At 36.5% G+C, this 25,585-nt stretch overlaps 1 protein-coding gene across 5 annotated transcripts in view; it reads left to right on the top strand.

The window, feature by feature from the left end:
• Positions 1-22,993, top strand: part of LOC149847009 (protein LNK1-like) — a 46,458-nt gene extending 23,465 nt beyond the window's left edge. For all 5 annotated transcript variants that reach the window (XM_089996745.1, XM_089996742.1, XM_089996746.1 and 2 more), the window contains one exon: positions 22,503-22,993. In XM_089996745.1, the coding sequence (XP_089852871.1) occupies positions 22,503-22,788 (286 nt within the window). In that variant the 3' untranslated portion in view covers positions 22,789-22,993. The remainder of the gene's footprint in view (positions 1-22,502) is intronic.
• The last annotated feature ends 2,592 nt before the right edge of the window (positions 22,994-25,585 follow it).

The following is a 25,585-nucleotide window of genomic DNA, read 5'->3' as shown; positions in this document are numbered from 1 at the left end:
GAAAAACCATTTTCCAACATCACACTGGTAAATCTATCATACCAGGCTTTGGGGGCCTGCTTTAAACCATAGAGAGCTTTACGAAGACGAAGAACTTTATCTTTAGGAATTATCATGCCTGGTGGGGCATCCATATACACTTCTTCGTTAAGATCACCATTTAGGAAGGCATTTTTAACATCCATTTGAAAAATGTTCCAATTTTTAATAGATGCAATAGTAATAAGACACCTAACGGTAACCATGCGAGCTACATGGGCAAAGGTTTCTTCGTAATCAATTCCATATTCTTGCCCATACCCTTTTGCAACTAAGCGAGCTTTATACCTTTCTAGAGAACCATCGCTCTTGGTTTTAACTTTAAATACCCATCGACAGCCTATAGTTTTCTTTCCTATAGGTAGAGTTTGGAAATCCCAAGTTTCTGCCCTTTTAAGAGCATTAATTTCACTTTGCATGGTTTCTTGCCATTCTATACATTTTTTAGCTTCTTCAAAATTTCTTGGTTCAAAATAAGAGTGAATGGCACTAAGACAAGCCCTATATCGGGGTGAAAAAGAGTCAAAAGATACAAAACGAGTTGGGGGTCTTCTATTCCTTTCAGATCTTCTATGGTCAAGAATAGGAGAAAGCTCACTATATTGATCAATAGCACTTCTAAAGGTGTCTTGGTTTCTACGAGAGTAGGTTATTGGCTCACTTAGAACTCTACTTTCTTGTTCATTGGATGAGTTATGTTCACCAATATCTGCATCATTTTCCTCATCATGGTTTAATGATACCTCATCATCACTAGATATATCATCATTACTAGACAATAAATCAAATAAGGAGTAATCAAAATTTTCTTGTTGAGAAACATTTTTTTCAAAACCACTCTCATTTTCTAAAAAAGTTACATTTCTAGAGACATATAGCTTATCATCTCTAAGGTCATAACAATGAAAACCTTTTTGAGTTTCGGAATAACCAAGAAAGGCACAAGGAATAGCCTTGGGAGAGAGCTTGTCATTCTTATCCGTAAGTATAAAACACTTACATCCAAAGACCCTTAACCTATTATAATCAGGTTCAAGCTTATGTAATACCTCAAAGGGAGATATTTTTCCTAATATCCTAGATGGTAAGCGATTTATCAAATAAACAGAAGCAAGAGCTGCTTCAGCCCAAAAGTTTTTAGGAATATTTTGAGATATAAGAAGGGTCCTAGTGGTCTCAATAATGTGCCTATGTTTTCTTTCAGCCAACCCATTCTGTTGAGGTGTTTTAGGGCAAGACCTTTGGTGAATAATTCCGTGATCCTCAAGATATACCTTAAATTGATTGGAGAGATATTTTCCTCCAGAGTCACTTCTAAAAATCTTTATGTTGCTGTTGAATTGATTTTTAATCATTGAATGAAAAATTTTAAAACATGAAAACACTTCATCTTTAAACTTAAGAAAATATATCCACGAATATTGCGTAATAAGAAAAACCTCCTTTTGAAACAACAGGTGCAGGTCCCCAAACATCCGAATGAACAATTTCGAAAGTTTTAGAAGAGAACATAGTTCTTTGCTCAAAAGGTAAACTTCGCATTTTTCCGAGAATGCAGTCATTACAAGAAAAAGAGCTTTTACATAGGTCTTTTGCAAAATGTAAATATGATAACTTGGTGATATTAGGATGACCAAGTCTTTTGTGCCACACATTTATATCTTTATGTCGGGCAACATTACACAAAACTTTTGGAACTTGAAGAGATTCCATATAGTATAAATCTCCTCTTCTAAAGCCTTCCCCAATCAATTTCCCGGACTGGCGATCCTGTATTAAGCATTTATCACAAGAGAATTTAATATCGCAGCCATGGTCCGTGAGTTAAGAAACAGAGAGGAGATTTAAGTTAAGTTTAGGTATAAATCTGATTTTTGGAATAGAAAATTCTTGAGTTTCAAAATTACCTATTCCTTTAATTTCAAGAGAGGTTCCATCAGCAGTGGAGACATAAGATGGGGAACCATTTTTCGAATAATCGGAAAGTGAAAAAATGTTTGGGGACATATGAAAGGATGCACCGGAGTCCAAAAGCCAAGAGATTTTACCTGGAGAGGAAGAAGTGGATACGGCCGCACCGGAGGTAGATCCCTTGAGGAGAGGTTAAAGAGCTTCCACTATTTGATTTATAAAAAGGGTCCCACTCGAAGATGCCTCATCCTTCTGTGGTACACCAGTGGTAGCCATGGCCAGAAGTTTCTTCTATTTGGGACATACGGGTTTGATATGCCCCGGTTCTTTACAAAAAATGACAAATAGTTTTGCTATAGTCCCTTCTTCCTCTTTGACCACCATTTTCACCTTGATTTTGAAATTTAAAGTGAGGGGGACGATAGGTTCTTACATTGTTTCCGGGTCTGGATACGGCATTGACCTCACTATTTTCTTGAATATTACAAGGGACCGCAAGAACATTTGGTCCTTGTTTACATAAATTCATACGAGTCTCTTCACCACTTAATTTGGTGAGAACATCTTCAAGAGAAGGGGGAGAAAAAGATGAGAGAAGAGATGACCTTATTTGCTCAAATTCGGGCCTTAGCCCATTCAAAAAGTTGAAGAACCGATCTTCTTCAAGTTGCTTGTGACGGAGCTCAATTGCCTCTCCACTCCATTTTGGTTCAAGCATTGCAAGCTCATCCCAAATGGAGGAAAGATCGGCAAAGTATTCCCTAATCGTCATTTCACCTTGAGTAAGGGATTCTTTTGAAGGTAATACTTATGAGAGAGATCCCTTGAGGTGTACATTTTTTCAAGATAATGCCATGCTTTCGATGCCTTTTTGAATTTAATAATGTTGGCATTAATCTTGGTTTCCACGGATGAGAAAAACCATGAAAGAATCTTGAAATTCTTCATTTCCCATTCATCGTGTTTCTTGGAGTATTCTTCAAGGGCTTTGGTTCTTTCTTCTCCCTCAAGAATCTTGATTTCGCCTCCATTTACTACGGTAATCTTGGGTTCCGGTTCCGGAATTGTGCCAAGTACATATCCCCATAGGCCTTTTCCTTTTATATGAGCCTCCATATTTCCGGCCCAAACATGATAGTTGGACCCATTTAATTTGAAACCAAGAGCAAAATGGGACTCTTTTTCGCCCATTAGAGAGTAAAGAGGTAGAGAAAAAAGCGTACCAACACAATATTTTCAACACCAACTTTGCACAAGATTCTTCTAAAATATTTGAGAAGAAAGATCCACCACTTCAAGCTTCAAAGATCGGAAGGCACGTTTTTCGAGGCACTCGAAAATGGAGAATCCCCCGATCTTCAATAATCAACCTTGCTCTGATACCATGTAAAATTGTCTATGAAAAGACAATACGCAAACGAGCACAAATAATATAGAAAAGATGTGCACGAAGGCACTCTCACAACACTTGAACAAAGTACGCAAAAGCGTAAAAAGTAATAAACATGCACAATGGCATGTATTTTATAGAAAGAACCAAATGCTTGAGACTCTCAAGCTTAGGGAAAACAAGGGGGGAACACCCCTATTTATACAAGAAAGAGGAGGTGCAAGGGGGCTCCCAAAGGAGTCGTTGGGAAGCCCCCAACGACTCTATTGGGGGACCCCCAATGCGCCTTTTATGAAAACGCAAAAAATAAAAAGAATAAAAAAATACAAAAATAAAAAGAAAGAAAAATACAGCATATTCCAAATGAAATATGCGCAAGAGAGGAAATTACAATAATACCCTTATCGGGTAACAATAAAATATATATATAAATATATATATTTATATATAGAGATACATATACATATATATATTATATGTATATGTATCTCTATTTATATAAATATATATATTTATATTTACATCAACGATTTTGGGAGATACATTTTAACACAATCTTCTGTATCAAATATATATATATATATGTATGTATATATATATTATGAGTGTATGTATGTATGTTTGTTTGTTTGTAGATGGTTTATCTTTGGTTCTCAAGGAGGCTGTACTCTTTAGTAGCTCTTTTGTTCGTTCTTCTAATGTTTTGTGGATCTAGCAGTATAGATGGGATCTCCATAGTCTATTCAAGGAGAAAATGTACTAATTGAGGGTAGTTTGTTCTACCCCACCAAGGGAACCAGCTTTCCCTTGAAAGAGACACTCGGGAGGGTAAGTGCTTCCCGATGGAGAGTGGTGTGAATCCCTTTTGATGGGAAACATGTTTGAATTTATTGTGTGGGCTCCAACAAATATTTCTCATGGAGATGTTTGTTTCACCCTCCTTAGTAGAGAGGCCCACTTTCTCGTGAAAGAGAGCCTTTTTCATAGGAAAGGCCAAGGCGCAAATGCCCCCAAGAGATCTTGATGTGTAGGTTGGTTTTTAAAAGAATCTAAGAATGCCCGTAATTCACCATAACTTTGAACAAAAGCAAAGATCAATTTTTTCATGCAAACATTTAGATCCAAAGTATGTTTTTACTAAATGAACACTGAACATATCTACAAGGTCTGATTGACAAAATAATACCTGCAAAAATTGGAAGTATGGTTTGTTTAGTAAGAAAATGCTTCAAACCTAATTGCTTTGAAGTTTTTTTTTAAATGAAATATGTGTCAAAATATCTTCAAAAAAGCTATGTGCACAAAGGCACTAGATTCTCAATAAGAAGTATGTGCACAAAGGCACAAAATGAACATGTACAAATGAACAAAGGCATAAAAATAAAGAAAGATTTTATTGAATGAGTGAGAGAGCCTTACAAAAGGATATATTTACAAAGGGGGTAACCTCTTATTTATACACTCATGAGGACCCAAGGAGGGGCTCCCCCATATAGACGTTGGAGCCCCTCCAGCGGTCAATAATAATTGACCGTTGGAGGGGGCCAATGTTTAGATGGTGGGCCCCTCAATGCCTAAAAAAAAGTTAAAAAGAAAAAAGACAAAAATACAAAAATGAATAAAGCATATCAAAAAAGAATATGCATGAAACTAAGAAAAGACTGTTCTACCCCTAGTGGGTATTACAAGAATTATATATATATATATAGATAAATAGACATATACATGAGATATATATGTATTGTATCTCTCTCTCTCTATATAGATATATATAAGATACATTTTAACATCCCCCTCAAACTTACGGTGTAATGACCGAAAGTTTGCCAAGAAGAAAAATGAATATAGGAGAACAGAGCGCCTTAGTAAAAAAGTCAGCCAGTTGATATTCTGATGTTACATAAGGTAGATCTATGACTTTTTTCAAATATTCTTCTCTAACATAGTGGCAGTCCATCTCGATATGCTTCGTGCGCTCATGAAAAATGTGATTCTTGGTAATATATATTGCACTCTTATTATCACAACACAACTTCGTGGGCCCTTGAACATGAACCCTCATATCTTCCAGTTGTCGCTAAATCCAAACAATCTCCATGGTTGTAGTTGCCATGGCTCGGTATTCGGCCTAAGTAGATGATAGAGACACCTTTTGTTGCTTCTTGCATCTCCAAGAAATTAATGATTCACCTAAGAACACACAAAAAACGCATCTCTAAGAAATTAATGATTCACCTAAGAACACATAAAAACCAGTGGTGGAGTGATGGTTATTTGGATTACCCCCCAATCAGAGTCAGTATAGACAATTAAATTTAATTCAGAAGATGATGATAAAAATACAAATTTGTTTATGGACCCCTTTATATATCCGATAATTCGAAGAATGACACTTATATGAACAAACGTAAGAGCATTGCTTAAATTAACTTGCAACATGCATAGCATGAGAGATATCAGGTCTAGTGATGCTAAGATACATCAAAGATCCAACAAGTTGCTTGTAAGGAGTGGAATCTTCTAGAAAAACCCCATCATTATTTGTCAACTTTGTTCCTACCACTTTAGGAGTTTTACAAATTTTATCATCTGCAATTCTTGACCTGTCAATAATCTTAAAAGCAAGTTTAGTTTGAGACAAAAAATAACCCTGTGAGAGTAGACAACTTCTATGCCTAAAAAATATGTCAGAAAACCTAAGTATGACATTTCAAATCTTTCTATCAATGTAGACTTGATACTGTTAATCTCTTTAGTATCGTCACCTGAAATTAGCATATCATCAACATATAATAATAAAATTACAATTCCTGCGTTAGATTTCTTGACAAACAAGGAAGTGTCAGTATTGAAATGAAATGGGGATCTTCGAAACACGAGCTTTGATTAACAAGAGCAAGTGTCAAGAATGACACTAAAGCATAACCCTTAAAAAGGGTATAACTGGAAACAAAATAAAAATAAAAATGTATTCTTTATTGATATGAAAAACCAATTGCTTAAGAAGCATTAGAGTGAAATACAAGAGGGGCTGCACCCCTTTATATACACAGCTGAAAGAGGACTCAATAGAGCTGTTGGACTGTGTCAGTCCAACAGCTCTATTGCTAGTCAAGTCTGGACAGGACTTGACTAGCAACAGTCATTCTAGTTCAAACTGAACTAGATGACATAAAGACAAAAAATAAAAATAAAGGAAAAAAAATACAGAAAAGAAAGAAATTAAAAATGTATTTATATATATATATATATAATAATATAATATTATTATATATACATATATGTACAGTTTTACATTTTAACACTCCCCCTCAAACTTACGGTACAATGAGCGAAAGTTTGTCTAAGAGAAAGTGAAATCGGGGAGCAGCGAGAGGCTTTGTAAAGAGGTCTGCTAACTGATATTCTGAAGTGACATATGGCAGATCAATTATCCCGTGTAGATATTCCTCTCTGACGTAGTGACAATCCATTTCGATGTGTTTGGTGCGTTCGTGGAATGTTCTGTTACTGGCAATGTAGATCGCACTTTTGTTGTCACAACACATTTGTGAAGCCTTTGTTGCTTCAACTCCCATGTCAGCAAGCAGTCGTCGGAGCCAAACTACTTCCATGGTCGTGGTTGCCATGACTCTGTATTCAGCTTCGGTGGATGAGAGAGATACCTTCTGCTGTTTTTTACACCTCCACGAGATTAATGATTCCCCTAAAAAGACACAAAAGCCAGTGGTTGAGTGTCTGTTATTGGGATCACCTCCCCAATCAGCATCAGTATATGCAATTAAATCAAGAGAAGAGGAGGAAGATAAGAAAAGTCCTCGTGAAAGAGAGGACTTGATGTATCTGATAATACGCATGACTGCTCCCATATGAACAGAAGTAGGAGCATGTTGAAATTGACTTGCTGTATGAACAGCATGTGCTATATCTGGTCTGGTAATGGATAGATAGGAAAGTGCCCCGACAAGCTGTCTGTAAGGAGTAGGGTCTGCAAGAAGTTCTCCATCATCAATCTTCATTTTAACATTAACAACTTCTGGAGTGTCAACTTTCTTATCATCAGTAATACCAGACCTGAAAACAATATCAAAAGCAAATTTAGTCTGAGATAATAAATATCCTCTAGGAGAATAAGCAACTTCAATGCCTAAAAAATATCTCAACAAGCCCAAATCAGTCAATTTCAAAATGAGATTTAAGAAGTATTTTGATTGTTTCAACTCCCTGTTTATCGCTTCCGGTGATAATCATATCATCCACATAGAGAAGAAGCACAATGATCCCTGCATCAGAATTCTTAATAAACAAAGCAGTGTCAGTTAAACAGAATTGAAAACCAATATCAATCATAACACGACTAAACCTATCATACCAAGCTTTTGGTGCTTGTTTAAGTCCATAAAGAGCTTTTTCTAAGCGAAGGACTTTACCCTTAGGAATACTTAGACCATGAGGGGGTTCCATATATACTTCTTCAACTAGCTTTCCATTTAAAAAAGCATTTTTGACATCCATTTGAAAAATAGACCATTTTTTGATAGAAGCTAAGGCAATTAAGGTTCGGACAGTAGTCATACGAGCCACCGGAGCAAAGGTTTCTTCATAATCAATCCCATATTCTTGGGCATAACCTTTGGCTACTAAACGGGCTTTATATCTTTCAAGAGTACCATCACTCTTGGTTTTAATTTTATAAACCCATCGACATCCTATAGTTTTCTTCCCTGGAGGAAGATCTTGAATATTCCATGTAGAAGCCTTTTCAAGTGCATCTAATTCAACTTTCATGGCTTCTATCCATTTGATATCATTTTTTGCTTGAAAATATGTGGATGGTTCTTCATATGAGTGAATTAATGCAATAACTGCCCTATATGTGGGTGAGAAAGACTCGTATGATACAAACTTTTCTGGAGGCCTCGAGATTCGGGATGATTGTCTAGTTGGAATGTTAGAATATTTCTCAAGTGCACATGGAGTATTAGACTCTTGTCGCCTGGAATATTGAATACTAGTATCTCTATGAACTTCTTCATTTTCAACATTAAGATCAATAATTCTTGGATCATCATCAAAGTTACAATCAAGGTCATATTCATCAGATGTTGATGTTAGATCTAGCAAAAAGGAGTACTCAGTGACGTCTTTTAATTTTCTAAAATCAAAGAAGCTCTCCTTTTCAAGAAAGGAAACATTTCTAGACACATATAGTTTATTATTTTTGAAGTCAAAACATCTATAACCTTTCTGGTTTTCAGCATATCCTAAAAAGGCACAGGGAATCGCACGAGGGGAAAGTTTATCATTTTTGTCAATAAATATGAAACATTTGCACCCAAATATTCTTAATCTAGAGTAGTCTGGAGAAATGTTCATAAGTTTTTCAATGGGAGTGATATTTTGTAACGAAGAAGATGGCATCCTATTAATGAGATAGGTGGCAGTTAAGGCAGCTTCTGCCCAAAAGTCTTTAGGGACTTGATTTGCTATTAATAAAGTTCTAGTGGTTTCTATAATATGGCGATGTTTTCGTTCTGCCAGTCCATTTTGTTGAGGTGTATAAGGACAAGATCTTTGATGTGTGATGCCATGCAATTTAAGATAATTTTGAAAATCTGTGGATAAAAACTCTCCCCCTGAATCTGTGCGAAAAATAGTAATATCATTTTGAAATTTGTTTTTAACCATATTATGAAAAGTTTGAAAGTATGAAAATACTTCAGACTTATGTTTGAGAAAGTACATCCACGTATGTCGGGAGAAATCATCGACAAAAATAACATAGTAAACAAATCCTCCTTTAGAAATTACTGGTGCAGGACCCCAAACATCCGAGTGTATTTAATTCAAGTGGTCTTGAAGAGAAAAAGGTTCTGTTCTGAAATGGTAATCTTTTCATTTTGCCGAGAATACAATCTTTACAATCAAATGATTCAGAGTTACAAAATTTCCCTAGATTTGGAAAATGTTGGATTTTGGCTATATGTGGGTGACCAAGTCTCTTATGCCACAGTTCCAACTCTATTTTTTGAATATTATAACAAAAAGCTTTCTTCGGCATTTCCAAAAAATCCATGTAATAGAGTCCTCCTTCTCTATGGCCTTCCCCAATCAGCTTGCCTGACTGGCGATCCTGTACCCAACAACCATGAGAAGAAAAAGAAATATTACACCCATAATCAGAAATTTGAGATACAGATAAAAGATTTAAATTTAATTTGGGAACATGTCTAATTTCTGGAATAAAAAAATTTTTTGTTTTATAAATTTTTTCAAAATCTCCTATTCCTTCTATTTCAAGAGAAGTCCCATCAGCAGTAAAGACCTTTGACACACTTGTTTTATTTTTAACACATTTGGATAGACTTTGATTATTTGGGGTCATATGAAAAGATGCACCAGAGTCAAAAAGCCAAGAAATTTTACCTAAATCAGAAAAAGATGAGGCTGCTGCGCCGGTTGAAGCTTCAGATGAGGAAGAGGCACCTTTGATGAGAGGCTGAAGGATCTCCATTAGTTGGGCCAGGGAAACTGGTGCATCCTGATCTTTAGGCTCCGATCCAGCAATTGCAGCTCTTTTTTCTCTCAGCTCCTTAAGTTTGGGACATTGTGGCCTGTAGTGTCCCGGTTCATGACAGTGATGACAAATAACTTTCTTCTTATCATAGTCACCATTTTGTCGGTTAAAGTGAGGAGGCCTATATGATCGAACATGATTCCCTGGTCTAGACACGGCTAAAACGGAATCATCTTCAATTTTTAAAGAACCTTTCCGGAGACGATTTTCTTCCATTGTTAACTCTTCAATAGTTTCAACAATAGAAGGAATTTTTCCCCGGTGAAGTAGGGCCGATTTAGTGGTTTCAAATTCCGGCCTTAATCCAGTGATAAACTGGTAAAAATGTTCAACATCGAGTTGTTTCTGACGAAGCTCGATGTCTTCGGCACAATGCCACTTTGGTTCTAAAAGGGAAAGTTCTTCCTAAAGTTCGGACAACCCATTGTAATATTCACGAATAGTTTTGTCTCCTTGTGTCATCATTCGAACTTTTTCTTGGAGGTTGCACACGTGTGCAATATCTTTAAGGGAATACATATTCTTAAGGTATTCCCATGCCTTATCGGCATGATCAAATTTGGCAAGACTTGAGCATTTTTTAATGTCAACGCTATTGATAAGCCATGACATTATCTTCGCATGAGATATTCTCCATTCTTTCAATTTCTTCTCGTATGAGGCAATAGCCTTGATTTTCTCTTCTTCCGATAGAGGGACGTCTTTATCTCCCTCCTTTTTAGTAAGAGATAGCTTAGGTTCCGAATCAGAACCATCCACAATCCCCCATAAGCCTTTTCCCCATATATGGTGCTTCATGATTGAAGCCCATGTTACATAGTTCGTATCGCTTAGTTTCATAGGCATGATGGTGACTTTATCATTGTCATCCATCGATTACAAGGAGAGAAAGAATAGGGATAGAAGAGAAACAAGAAGGAAAATGAGAAAGAAAGAAAAAAAAAAACAATACAACAAGATGTGAAATCTTCTCCAATGAAGTGATAAAACACTTCTCTTCAAGTGGCGAACACTTTTGCAAACGGGCACGGAAACCGAGGCAGCTTTTCCTCAAGATTTAGTACTTCCGCGGCTCTGATACCATGAAATGAAATGGGGATCTTCGAAACACGAGCTTTGATTAACAAGAGCAAGTGTCAAGAATGACACTAAAGCATAACCCTTAAAAAGGGTATAACTGGAAACAAAATAAAAATAAAAATGTATTCTTTATTGATATGAAAAACCAATTGCTTAAGAAGCATTAGAGTGAAATACAAGAGGGGCTGCACCCCTTTATATACACAGCTGAAAGAGGACTCAATAGAGCTGTTGGGCACAGTCCAACAGCTCTATTTAGAGCTGTTGGACTGTGTCAGTCCAACAGCTCTATTGCTAGTCAAGTCTGGACAGGACTTGACTAGCAACAGTCATTCTAGTTCAAACTGAACTAGATGACATAAAGACAAAAAATAAAAATAAAGGAAAAAAAATACAGAAAAGAAAGAAATTAAAAATGTATTTATATATATATATAATAATATAATATTATTATATATACATATATGTACAGTTTTACATTTTAACAAGTATAACATGAAGTAAAACTATTTTCTATCATTAAATTATTAAACCAATCATACCAAGCCTTGGGAGCTTGTTTCAAACCATAGAGAGCTTTCCGCAGACGAAGAACTTTACCTTTAGGAACATCCATATAGATTTCGTCATTTAGGTCTCCATTTAAAAATGCATTTTTTATGTGCATTTGATATATGTTTCATTTTTTAATTGAGATAATAATAATAAGACACCTAACAATGACCATACGCACAACTGGAGCAAAAGTTTCATCGTAATCTATTCCATATTCTTGAGTATACCCTTTGGCAACGAGACAAACTTTATATCTTTCAAGAGACCCATCACTCTTAGTCTTGACCTTAAAAACCCACCTACATCCTATTGCCTTCTTACCTCTAGGTAGATCTTGAAATTCTCAAGTTTTAGCTTTTCCAAGAGCTCTAAGTTCAGTATCTATTGCATCCCTCTGTTCAACAATTTTCTTGGCTTCTTCGCTGGTTTAAAACACTAGGAGTCCCAACTGGTTTACAATCTGTCATACCTGTTTTGTTCAACAAATCAAGAGTGTATTTCTGTTGCAGCAGAATAAGAGAGTCGGTATGTCTGTCAACCTCTACCCAAAGAAAGTATCGAAGGTCTCCAAGATCCTTCATTTTAAAAATTTTCATTAGAAGAGTCTTCACTTCCTCTATATGTTTCTCCGAACTCCCAGTGATGATGATATCATCAAAATATATGAGCAATAAAGTGATTACGTTTTCACTTTTGAAAATAAAGAGGGAGTAATCTAGGGCACACCTGCGAAATCCACATTCTTGGATTTCGAGAGAAAAACTGTCAAACCACGATCTTGAGGCCTATTTGAGACCATAGAGATTTCCGTAATTTACAAACCCATAGTCGAGGATCATATCCACGAGGTTGTTCCATGTATACTTTTTCCTTTAGATCACCATGAAGGAATGCATTTTTAACATCCATTTGACTTAATTTCCATCCATGTTCTACAACCAAAGATATTACTACTCGAATAGTGCCCATTTTAACCACAGGACTGAAGGTCTCATCGTAGTCCTCACCAAACTATTGTGTAAATCCTCGGGCCACGAGTCTCGCCTTATAACGCTCAATGCTCCCATCGGGTTTATATTTTATTTTATAAACCCACTTGGAGCCTACTACATTCTTTCCTTGAGGCCTAGCAACAATTTCCCAAGTTTGACATTCACGCAGGGCATTCATTTCTTCATTCATTGCCTCTATCCATTTTCCGGATTGAGATGCTTGCTCAAAGAAAACAGGCTCATCTTGCTTTGCAGCTTGAGTCATGAAAAGTTGAAAATCCAAAGAGAAGTTTTCGTAGCTTACCCATCTATGTATAGGATGCCGTGTCCTCCCAGATCTCCTATTCTGTTGCTTTTCCTGACTCCTATTATCAACACTTTCAGAACTCCTACTCCCTTCTCGCCGAGTGTATACAAATCCTGAAAAACGATGAGGCATCGCGTCATCCTTTCCCTTTGCATTAGATTGCAAATCTTTTATATCATCTGAAGGACATGATAATGAATTGTTGATCTCATTTCCATGAGTGTTCTCTGCGAATAATTCAGCACTCATCCATGGATCATACACTTCGATTAATTGTGAAGGTTCTGCAGACTTACCAAAAAATTTCTCATTAAACACAACATTTCTAGAGATTTTGATTCGCCGGGCTGCGGGATCATAACACCTAAACCCCTTAAACTCATCTACATATCCAACAAATTTGCACTGAACAACTTTGTCATGAAATTTATTCCTCAATGAAGCATCAATATGGACATAACATATACTTCCAAACACCTGTACTTCACTGTAATCAGGATGATGCCCAAACAAAGTGTAATATGGAGATTTGAACTCCAAGAGTGACATGGGAAAATGATTTATTATGTGAACAGTTGTATGAAAAGCTTCTGTCCATAATGATATGGGCACATTACTATCATGTATCGTGCTCATGGTTGTTTCAACAATATGTCGATGTTTACGTTCGGCAACTCCATTTTGCTGACCAGTGTAAGGACATGAAACTTGTCGAGTTATTCCATTATCTCGTAGAAAGCAATAAAGACATCTGAAGAATATTCCCCCCACCATCACATTGGAAGCGCTTAACTTTAGACGAGAATTGTGTTTGAATCATTGCATGAAAATTTTGAAATAATTGGAGCACTTGTGATTTATGCCTCATGAAGTAAATCCAAGTATATCGAGAGTAGGAATCAATAAACAGAACATAATAGCGAGAACCAGATAAAGAATCAATGGGAGCTGGTCCCCATACATCATAATATATAAGCTCAAAAGGTTCAGAAGTCCTTTTATTCAGAACATTGAAAGAAAGCACATGACTTTTACAAAGTTCACAACTTGGACACTTCTTGACATTCAAATCAGTAGACAAACTGGACACTGGAATAAGACTCTATGACACGTGCTTTTCAATAAAAACACGACTACAATGACCCAACCGACCATGCCATAAATCTGGCTTATTACATCGAAGAGAATTATCAACATCTGACTGAAGACAAGAACTATGAACTGATGACCAAGAAGATGAAGGATGACTTGGCTCCAAGGCTAACTCCAATGAAGACGATGAAGGACTGGCAGGAGGCTCCTTGAAGACATACATGTTTCCTTGTCGCTCCCCCTTAGCGAACGTTCTCTTCGTTTGAAGATCCTTGACATACACAAAGGAGGGAGTGAATTCGACAGAAGAATTTGTATCGTCAACAAGTTTAGAAACTGAAATAATATTCTTTTTAATATTTAGAGCAAGGACAACATTAGACAAAGACAAAGAAGAAGATGACATAGGAATGTGTGCACTACCAATGTGAGTGATGGGGTGAGTTTTTCCATCACCAGTGACTATATTCCCTCTACCGAAATAAGGTGATAGACTAGACTGTTTACCTGCATTTCCCGTCACATGGGTGGCTGCCCCTGAATCAACATACCATTCTCCTTCGTTTTGCTTGATCGTCATTTTTGACAGTGCAGTCATTAGCAACTGTTGTATATTCTCTGGTGAGGCCCTTTGGTTCTGCCAGTGTTATCGAAAACGCGCCTTGAGGCGCGACTCTTTGTGCCTCAAGGCGCAAATTTTTTTTTACAAGACTTTTGAGACATAAACAAAAAAATTTTTGTAGGTTAATCTCATACATTTTCCAGTTTATGTAATTAGTTTCTTAGTATATTACTATATTTTAACTTTTGTTGGTTAATCTCGTATATTTTTCAGTTATTTCAGTCATGTAATTAGTTTCTTAATATATTTTAACTTTTGTTGGTTAATCTCATATATTTTTCAGTTATGTAATCAGTTTTTTAGTTACTTTTATATGTTAATCTCATATTTTTTAGAATAATCTCATATATTTTAACTTTTGTAGGTTAATGTCATATTTTTCAGTTATTTCAGTTATGTAATTAGTTTCTTAGTATATTTTAACTTTTGTTGGTTAATCTTGTTACGAAAACCGCAAGCAAGAAACAACCGAAGGAAACAATAAACAAGAACAATCAAACCAAACACAACAAGGACACACAGATTTATGTGGAAAAACCTCCCCTCAAATCTGAGAGAGTAAAAAACCACAGCCACCCAGTGAAAAAGCTGTATTGCTCTTTTTTGACAGTTACAAGAGAGAAAGAAAAGAAAGAATTTATACAAGGCAAGGGCGACAACCCTAAACCTAAACAAGTCGGGTCTGATCCATAAGAAACCAGGTCTCAAACTTAAGCCCAAGAAAAAAAATTCTTCCGGGGGGCGATGCCCCCCGCCAGGGGCGCCCGCCCTGGACCCCCGCCCGCTGAATGCGCAGCAGGACCCGCGCTAGTGGAGCCCCCGGACACCCCTCCTGTAAGGGCAAAAACTCTGAATCAGGCTCCACAACTCATTAAATCTCATATATTTTCCAGTTATTTAATCAGTTTTTAGTTACTTTTATATGTTAATCTCATATTTTTTAGGATAATCTCGTATATTTTAACTTTTGTAGGTTAATCTCATATATTTTTCAGTTATTTCAGTTATGTAATCAATTTCTTAGTATATTTTAACTTTTGTTGGTTAATCTCATATATTTTCCAGTTATGTAATCAATTTTTTAGTTACTTTTATATGTTAATCTCATATTTTTTAGAATAATCTCATATATTTTAACTTTTGTTGGTTAATCTCATATATTTTTCAGTTATGTAAATGGTTTCTTAGTATATTTTTTCTTTTATTGGTTAATCTCTTATATTTTCCAGTTATGTAATCATTTTTTTAGTTACTTTTATATGCTAATCTCATATATTTTAACTTTTGTAGGTTAATCTCATATAATTTTCAGTTATTTCAGTTATTTAATAAGTTTCTTAGTATATTTTAACTTTTTTTTGGTTAATCTCATATATTTTCCAGTTATATAATCAGTTTTTAGTTACTTTTATATGTTAATCTCATATTTTTAGTACTTATTTGAGATTTTCTATTTCTTATTGGTTGGTATTTCATCAATAAAGCATTTCTTTATTTATTTGTATTTTTAAATATTTTTTTATAATTTTTTTAAACAACAACAACAACAACTACGCCTTCATCCTAAAGTTTTCAAAAAAAAAAATTGAGGCTTACGCTTTGCGCCTCGAGGCTTACGCCTCGCCTCGGTTTTTGGTGGAGCGCCTCGCTACGCCTCAACGCTTTTCACAACACTGGTTCTGCCTTATCTGCCTATTCTATGCTTTGTTTCCTTTATCCTTGTTTTGGGGATTGAACCAACAGTTTGCCTTTATGTGACCTTTCTTGTTGCACTGGAAATGGGTAGGAACTCTCTTCTGACCCCTGTCTGAAACCCTCCTGGAGTGCTAGGAGAAGGAAGAATGCCACGACCCCCTTGTCCAAACCGACCACGCCCTCTTCCTCCTTGATATCCTGCATTTCCACGTCCATGTCCAGGTAATGTGGACATAGCCAACACATTATGTGGATTCCCACCTTGGTCACCACTGCTTGTCAAGTGCTGCTTCATACTCATTTCATGTTGCAATAGCTTGGCTTGTAGCTCTCTAAAAGTGGGCAACACAGGTAAGACCTCAAGAGCTGCAGTGAAAGCGTAATACTCTGGTCCAAGTCCACTGAGAGTTTGTTGAACCTTTTCTTTATTTGAAATCTCACTTCCAACTATTCCCAACTGATCTGAGATGGTCTTAACACGATTGAGATACTCCATAATTGACATCGATCCCTTACTTAGATTATGAAATTCCTTCTTCAAGTAAAGAACCCGAGCTTCTGATATTTGAGAATGTCTATGCAAGCTTTACCCATAATTGTTCTGCTGATGGAGATTAACACTTCTTGAGAAAGAGTAGAGGTGATGTAAGCCACCACACTGATCCCGTTTCATCCATGTAGTATATTATGGATTGCGAATCTGCTTAGAAGAAACTCTCTCCTTTCTCATTCTTGATTTCCAGCAAAATAAACTGTGGTGGGGCCAGTGTAGAACCATCTAGATGCCCAAAGAGATCTTGGCTCCTTATGAAAGGAGTGATTTGTCTTTTCCAAGTCAGGTAATTAGAATGGTTAAGTTTTTCAGAAATGAGATGGGGAAGAAAGCTCGAGGACATACCATTTTGAGTAAAGGAGTAATCCATTAAAGATTGAAAGGACAGAAAAACAAATATTCAACCAGCAACACAAACTGAATGAGCTGTTCCAAACAATATGTAAACCTATGCCCGTGAACCCCTTTTTTTTTTACTGTCTCAACAGTAAAACGAACAGATCGTCTGGTCGACGTTCAGACAGGAGGCACTGATTTATGAGCGTTGTAAAATTCAGTTGTAAATAACTGCTCACAATAAACAAAGAACACCAATATACGTGATCTTACGTTGCTGGTTGAAAAGGCACAAAAATGTGGTTTGAGAAAACAGCTAAGAAGACAAAAGACAGTAGAAAAGATGTTTTGTTGATTCAGGCTGCTAGCAAACAAAATACAATCACACGGTAGAAATATAAGCAAAACAGAAATTTCATAGAACAAAATGAGAGTATCAGATCGGAGAATAAATCAAATCTCCACAACAAAAAGGAACTGAATGGTTTGACGTCAGGCCCAAAACAGAAACCGACTAGATTTGACGTCAAACAAAGGCAAATCTTAATGACAGAACAAGAATATTAGGTTTTGAGAAGAAAAAACTGATTTAGGATAAGAGTAGGAAGAAGCTCAGGCGATGAGAGAAAGAACAGAAACAATAGTAATAGAAGGAGAATGAAGAGAAAGAAGTACCCGCCGTTGGATTGACTAAATGAGATCTCTCTGGGCATACCTTCTGGTAAGACAGTCGAACCTGGCTCTGATACCATGAAAGATTTCCACCACAACCCTATTCTGTAGAAAAGAAGAGAAGAAGAGAAGAAGAGAAGAGAAAGACACTTGCAAGAAAAGGGAGGAGTCTACACACGTTAACCCCTCTCAACCCTAATATGGTTACTGTATAACATGATTTACAATATGTGAATATTACAAAGTGCCACTGATTAGTGAAAAGAATATAGCACATGCTGAAAACAATATAAGTGAGCAGTTTGGATCTATCAGACGTTTGGATCTGGACCCAAACGTTCCCATACTCGATGCACGACCTCTTATCAAGAAGGAAATAAATGGGGATCAAAATTAGGGATTGCCTGCATGAATGACGTTAGAAATGGTGTTTGCATTTTTTTTAACAGATTTAATCACAAAGCTTTTTTTTGAAAGGGATCTTTCCTTTTTTTAACCTCTTTTGTGATTCTTCCCCTTTTTTTTTGAATCACAAAGTTTTTTTTATAGTTCCTCCCTTTTTCTTTTTCCTTTTTTTTGTATCAGTTTTTTTTTTTGAAAAATAAATAAATTGAGGTCCCCCTTTTCTTTTTTGAGATGATACTGCCTTTCAAGAGTAAACCAGAGGAATATCAGACCTGATATGGACTCGGATCTGATTAGGGTCTTATCAAATCCGAGGTTAAAGAAAAAAGACACGATCGGAAACGAAGATCAGACCTGGTATGAATCAGATCTGATTAGGATCTGATCAGATTTGATTATGATTCAGATCTGATCAAGATGAACAGATTTAAAGAAGAAGGACATGATCTGCCTAGACTTTGATTCAGATCTGATTGGATGTAACAAAGGAATATGGGAAACGATTTAGATCTTGACTGGACAGGAAGGAAATGAAGGAGAAATGACTTATCTGAAAGAAGAGGCAGTTCATCAGTAGTTCCTGATTTGATGAGGGCTTACACTCGAACCCGCTCTGATACCATGAGAAGAAGCCTTGGAACTCGTGCAACCTGCTGTAGAAGATGCAATAGAATGGCAGCCAAAGAATGAGAGGACGTCTCACATGATTAGGGTTCTCCTCTTTTTATATTAAGATATTTTAGATGTATAGAAGTACCCTTGAACATATACAACATGTACAAACATATCGTGATATAACTTGAAAGACTAAAATACCCGTATTTAAGTACACACCTATTCTTAACAAAAAGTTGTCATCAAAAGTGGAAAATAATAAAAAATAAGTTACTTGAAAATTTTCAATAAAAAAAAGTGAAAAAGTAGTCGTATCTTACTATATGACATGTATTGTATGATAGACTGATAATAAAAAAATTTCCAATACAGGGGTAAATATCCTATTGGTTCTCCTACCAATACACTGATACAACATATTGTATCATACGATACACGATGATACTGATAACACTGGATCAGAAACAACAGATGTATCAAATCTGGTCAGACCAATACCCTCTTTCCAGAAATATTCAGAAATTCATAAAAAGTCTAAACTGGCCCAAAAATTCAAGATTCTTGATTTGGTGCACTCGTAAAATCAAGAACTCACAAATACCTTAATTGAGCGAAGGCTGAACAATTGTACTAGACAACCATTGACATCAGCACCTTTGGCATGATACTCGAGGTAGAGCTTCAATGCACCAGGATGAGTTCTTCTTTTCTCCACACAACTTCAATCCTCTTTTAGGTTTTGATATGGCTTTGATGCCATATCAAATTAAGAGAAGAAAAATGGCGATGGAGAGCAATAGGAGAGAAACACAAAGAAACTTCATTGCTTAGAAAATGAGGGTTACAACAATACATATAGAACGACCCCCTTTCTAACTTCTAATAATATGATTTTGGATCACAATAGGCCTCTTTGACTCTAGCAACAACATTACAAGAGTGGACAATAATGCCTTTAATAAATAAAGAGACTAATGGGGGTAGCACCATACTCTAGTGATGCAACTATATTACATATCTCGACAATAATAAGTGTCCATATGCCTCATAGCAATAATAAGTGCCAGACTGCTTTCTTATTACACTCACACCCAGCGTTATCTCTGCAAACTATTTGATTACCTCTTTCATTGAAAACAATAATGCAAACAACCACACCTTAGCTCAGCTCAAAAACCCAGTTTGAAGACCATTTTCAGTACTCCAGCAGAGACGATCCTGTGTACAATTCCAACCAAATGGGCTTGAGAAAACCTGGAAATTTGGCATGTTTCAGAATGATATGAGAAGCCTTCTTCAGTCGTAGAGGAGGTAGTAGGAATCTTTTATTGTTAAAATCGTAGCCTCATAGACTCCTAAGGAAAAGGTATTATGGTCCAATTTCTTAACTGATCATGAAGAAGTCTTTTCCTAGTCATATGAGGATTTGCCTTTTATTTATGTATGAATTTTAGGGTATTCCTGGCCTTGACACAGCCTTAGTCAAATATAGTTGATTGAAGGCAAATATAGTTGATCATGAAGAAGTCTTGTAACTTTTTTATGTTACAAGAATTTTATTTTGAAATAAAGTTTTCATTATAAAATTTATGTATATGTTGTGTAATTTTGTTCTAAATATGGAATGTACAAGTATTTCCACTGCTTTACCATCTGGCCAATCTCGTTCCACTTAATCTCTGTTTTACTGCCACTTTTCTTTTGAAGGTATGGAAATCTTTGTCTTGGTTCATGAATCAATTCTTTCATTTCATTGGGGAAAACCATCTTTTTCTCAACAATGTCTTCGTCATTTGACCTAATAGTGAGTTTATAATTAGATTGGAACATTTCGATAATAATTGTAACTTTTTTGGATAAAGTATTAGAACAAAAAGATCCATTATTAGTATTAGTCCTAAGCCATCTCTGGTTATGAATCAACAATTTGAAGCGCTTTATATATAGTGGAGGAGGTTTTTTTTGGAAATTAATGTATTTTTGACATCTCATCTACATAAATAAAAAAATCTCGACATGAAAACAAAAGATTCATCCACATCCTGAAAAAGACAATGCTTTATCATAAGCATGAGTGATCAAATCGGGTGATGTGGCCTAAATAAGAATATATACAAACACAATCTGTCTTGTTACATTATGGAATAGGCTAAAGTGCTAAACATTTACTCTTTTTGAGAAAGGGCCAAGATAGCTCCTAATAGTATGATTAAAAAGCTTAAAAGATATATTAGTTAAAATCATAGGTTTTTTTTTACTGTTTCTATGTCACTTCCATAGGCACAATTATCACCAACATTTTTTAAATATTGCAATGAAATAATATGAAAATAGTTTCAGCCAATATTAATGGCAAAATATTTATTTATATTTCATAAAAGATAATGCTACAACCTATTATTTCTTAACCTTTTCTAATTTTCTTTACACTTAAATTTTTTAACATTTGAGATTTTTCCAAGATTTTCCCGAGAATAACATCTTGAAAAAAACTGCTGGGAAAAACTTTGCTGAGAAATTGCCAAGAAATAGATTTGTGCTATGGTCACTTCCTACTCGGTTCCATTGTAGCTTCTAGTTAGCTTCCATATTTTCTAAACATCTCATAATTCACCTATTAAGCCATTCCGTAGACAGTGGCTTCTCATTTCGCGTTTTGTGTATCACTTCTCTCGTATATGCTCTAACTTCTTGAAGTCGTCTTATTCCAACTCTGACATCTAGCCTTGGTACCATGTCACTTTTTTAATAGTTGGGTAGCTTGCTGCTAATTAGTAAGCATTCTTTTATGAATAAATAAGGTTTATTTACTTCATGTGATCAGAATCAGACTCTGAGGTGACACTTCCAATAAATGTGTAGTGAGTATTAACAACTAATAATGTGGAAGACATCTTTATATTGAACAAAATACTTGTGGCTATACAGGTCCCATGTTGAATATTGAGGATGTTGCCTACTTTAGAAGAATTTTTTTCTGGTCATTTGCTTGCACTTATTAGCTGTCACATGGGTGTGGGTGCGACACGGGTGCGGCGCAATTTCAAAAATTCTGGACACGGGGACACGGCTATATATATATATATATATATATATATATATATCCAGTGTGTGCATATATGTGGATATTGTCCTCTAAAGTTTGGCACCAGCATGAGTGTTTTTACAAACTTTGCAAATTGTACTTTTGCCCTTGCAGAAAGGGGGGTCCGGGGGCTCCCCCCGGCGCGGTCAGCCGGCGGGGGTCCGGGGGGCGTAGGGGGGCAGCGCCCCCCAGAATTTTTTTTCTTCTGGGGCTTATGTTTGAGACTCATGCTATATATCTATCTATATATATATATATATATATATTTTAAAATATATAAAAAGAACATTTTTTTTGTTTTTTGCACTAAAAATGGACATTTTTGGACTCGGTCAACATTGACCGAGTCCAAAACGAGGACGGACTCGGCCTCGATTCATTGACCGAGTCCGGGCCGTGTCCTAAGCCGCACCCGTGTCGGGGAGTGTCCTCGGATGCGGCGCCTCCCTAGCCGAGTCCGTGTGACTTAGGCTATTAGTCTACTTGAGATATTGTTGGCAAATTTGTTGGGTATGTTCAATCCAAATACTTATTTCATTTTCATATAAGGTATATTCTTTTTTTTTTCTTTTGCAGGTGTAAGGGGTTGATCAACATGGAGACTGTTACGAATCCTGTAGATCGAGCAGTGGCACACTTGCTTTTCCACAAGCCATCTGACATTTCAACACAGCCTCCTAATGGTGTGTTACCTTTGGAGTCTCACATGGCAAACATTCAGAAGTCTTGGATGCCGCATGCCTATGGACACTGTTCAGGTCAAACTAATAATTCAGCACTCACTGCTCACAAGGAGCTCGATGATCCAGTGCATCACCTGACCAGCCAATCTGTTGCACATAAAGAACAGACACATTCCTGATGCCAGAGAACTGGCTTGCACCTAGAGCTCCCTGCTGCAGTTCTGGGAATAGTACTACTCTTTGATGGCTTGTTCTTCAGCCTTGTGTATAAGTAGCTTAAAACTCTTTACTACTTTGTAATCGTGTCGCTACCTAATTTTATATTATTAACTACTACTATGTTTGTTTATTTTATTTTGACCGAGGATTTTGGGTTTGGCAAAATCGATCTTTTGTTTATTTCTAAGTGCGTTCATTTTTATAAGTGAACTGCCTTGGCTGTTTTGTGCAACTTATCATTTTATATTTGCTTGTTTGGATTTGGTGCTCTCTTTTTTTTCCCTTTTTTGGTGAAGTTCTTTGCCATACTGTTGGAGGAGCCAACCAGGCATCCAATAAATTGTGTCATTGTCACATCTGCTCTGGCGAACCATGGTGGATCCTGAGCTTTTCCCATCTCTGTAATAGTGTATAAGAAACTTCTCAAATCACACTGCCTGCTAATGCATTGTTTCGTGAATTCAGTAAGCCCATGGTCCCATTCAGTTGTTTTAACTTCAAGTACGCCTGCAAACAAGCTCTTCTTTTGTACTTTTAACCTAATATCTGTCTCATTATGTGGCTAACTCCCTGAAATTATAACTGGGTGTGCAATATCATGTCCTATTCTGAGCACGAGTATGAAAGATTCTAACCAAAACAGAAAACTAGATAAAAATATGAAAAAATTAGATTTAAGAAGTCCAAAAACTCTTATTTTTGCTTGCTTTTGCAAAACTAGCCCCTTCTGTTGTTGACTCTAATAACATGTACATTGTACAATAGTTTGATTAGTTATAAGATATTTCACCATATCATGATAATCAAAATTTGAAACATAAAATTTAAATGATTGTAAACTAGTGCAGATCCTTGCATCCTGTTGAAGTTGGTGGCTAGGGTTTTCAAGAGAGAGAGAGAGAGAGAGAGAGAGAGAGAGTTATTTCTCGTTAGGGCTAATCTCACTTAAATAGAGAGATTAGCCGGCAATAAAGAATGTACAATAATACCCTTAAGAATAATAATTAAATACCAGGGACCCGACCCACTAGATAGTTACTGCTTCTCAACACTCCCTCTCAAGCTGGAGCATATATATCAATAATGTTCATCTTGTCACAACATTTTGAAAAATTTGAACTAGCTAGGAGTTTAGTGAAGACATCTGCAAATTGGTTCTCTGAAGATATGTGATTGGTACAAATGTATCCAGTTTGTACCAGGTCACGTACATAGTGACAATCCACCTCAATATGCTTTGTCCTTTCATGAAACACTGGGTTATTAGCAATATAAGTAGCAGCTCTATTATCACATATCATCTCCATGGGTAATGAGACTTTCACTTGGAGATCAGTCAACACAGATTTAACCCACACCATCTCAGCAACAGTCTGAGCCATAGCCCGATACTCTGACTCAACACTCGACCTGGCAACAACAGTTTGTTTCTTACTTCTCCAAATAACCAGATTTCCTCCAACAAACACACAGAATCCAGTTGTCGACTTTCTATCAACAACCGACCCTGCATAATCTGCATCTGAATAGGCAGTAACATCAAGAGAAGGATTTTGTTTAAACCATAGTCCTTTACCAGGAGATAACTTTAGATATTTGAGAATCATCATCGCAGCCTCCCAGTGAGCCTTTGTAGGTTTGTCCATAAACTGACTTATCTTGCTCACAGCTAAAGATATGTCGGGTCTGGTAACAGTCACATATAATAGCTTGCCAACCAAGGAGCGATAACGACTACTGTCCACATACTCTGATTTTTCATCAAATAGATGAGCCTTAGGATCCATAGGAATCCTTACAGGTTTGGCACCTAACATTCCTGTCTCCTTCAGCAGATCCAAGACATATTTTCGCTGTGACAAAACCAATCCTTCTTTACCCCTTGCGACCTCTATGCTTAAGAAATATCTAAGTGGTCCCAGGTCCTTAGTCACAAAGTGTTTTTGAAGATGAGACTTTGTGTCAGCAATGTCTTTTTCACTGCTTCCTGTGACTATAATGTCATCAACATATACAATCATGACCACAATCCCTGTGCAAGACTTTTTAATGTAAAGCGAGTGGTCAGAGGCAGATCGAACAAACCCAAATGCTGACATGACCTTAGCCAGCTTGGAGAACCACGCACGGGGACTCTGTTTGAGACCATAGATTGCCTTGTTTAACTTGCATACCTTCTGACACTCCCCCTGAACTTCAAACCCCAGAGGTTGTTGCATGTAAACTGTCTCCTCCAAGTCTCTATACAGAAAAACATTTTTCACATCAAGCTGACATAGAGGCCAACCATGGTGCACCACGACTGACAAAACAAGGCGAATAGTCGCAAGACAAGCAACAAAAGAGAATGTTTCAAAAAAGTCCACCCCATAAGTTTGAGTATATCCTTTCACAACTAGGCGAGCTTTAAACCTTTCAATCGATCCATTTGAGTTATACTTAATAGTATAGACCCATTTACAACCAACAATATCAGCCTCAGGTGGAGGATCAACTAAGTCCCAGGTTTGCCTAGAGAGCAATGCATCCATTTCATTCTGCATGGCCTTCGCCCATTCGGGGTCCAGAAGAGCTTGATGATGATTGAGAGGAACAGGTGCAACAGATAATGCTAATACAAAATTCTTCATATTTGCACCAATTCTTGCCTCGGAAACAAACTGAGAAATAGGATGAAGTGTACAATGCCTTTTTCCTTTCCGAAGAGCAATAGGTAAATCATCATCAACAAGAGAATTGTCAGTAGGTTCAGGAACA

The sequence above is a fragment of the Nuphar pumila genome, chromosome 2 (genome assembly GCF_984573655.1).
Source record: "Nuphar pumila chromosome 2, dmNupPumi1.hap1.1, whole genome shotgun sequence".
NCBI lineage: Eukaryota > Viridiplantae > Streptophyta > Magnoliopsida > Nymphaeales > Nymphaeaceae > Nuphar > Nuphar pumila.
Note: the sequence above shows the minus strand (reverse complement) of the source record. Positions and strands in the feature narration are given on the sequence as shown.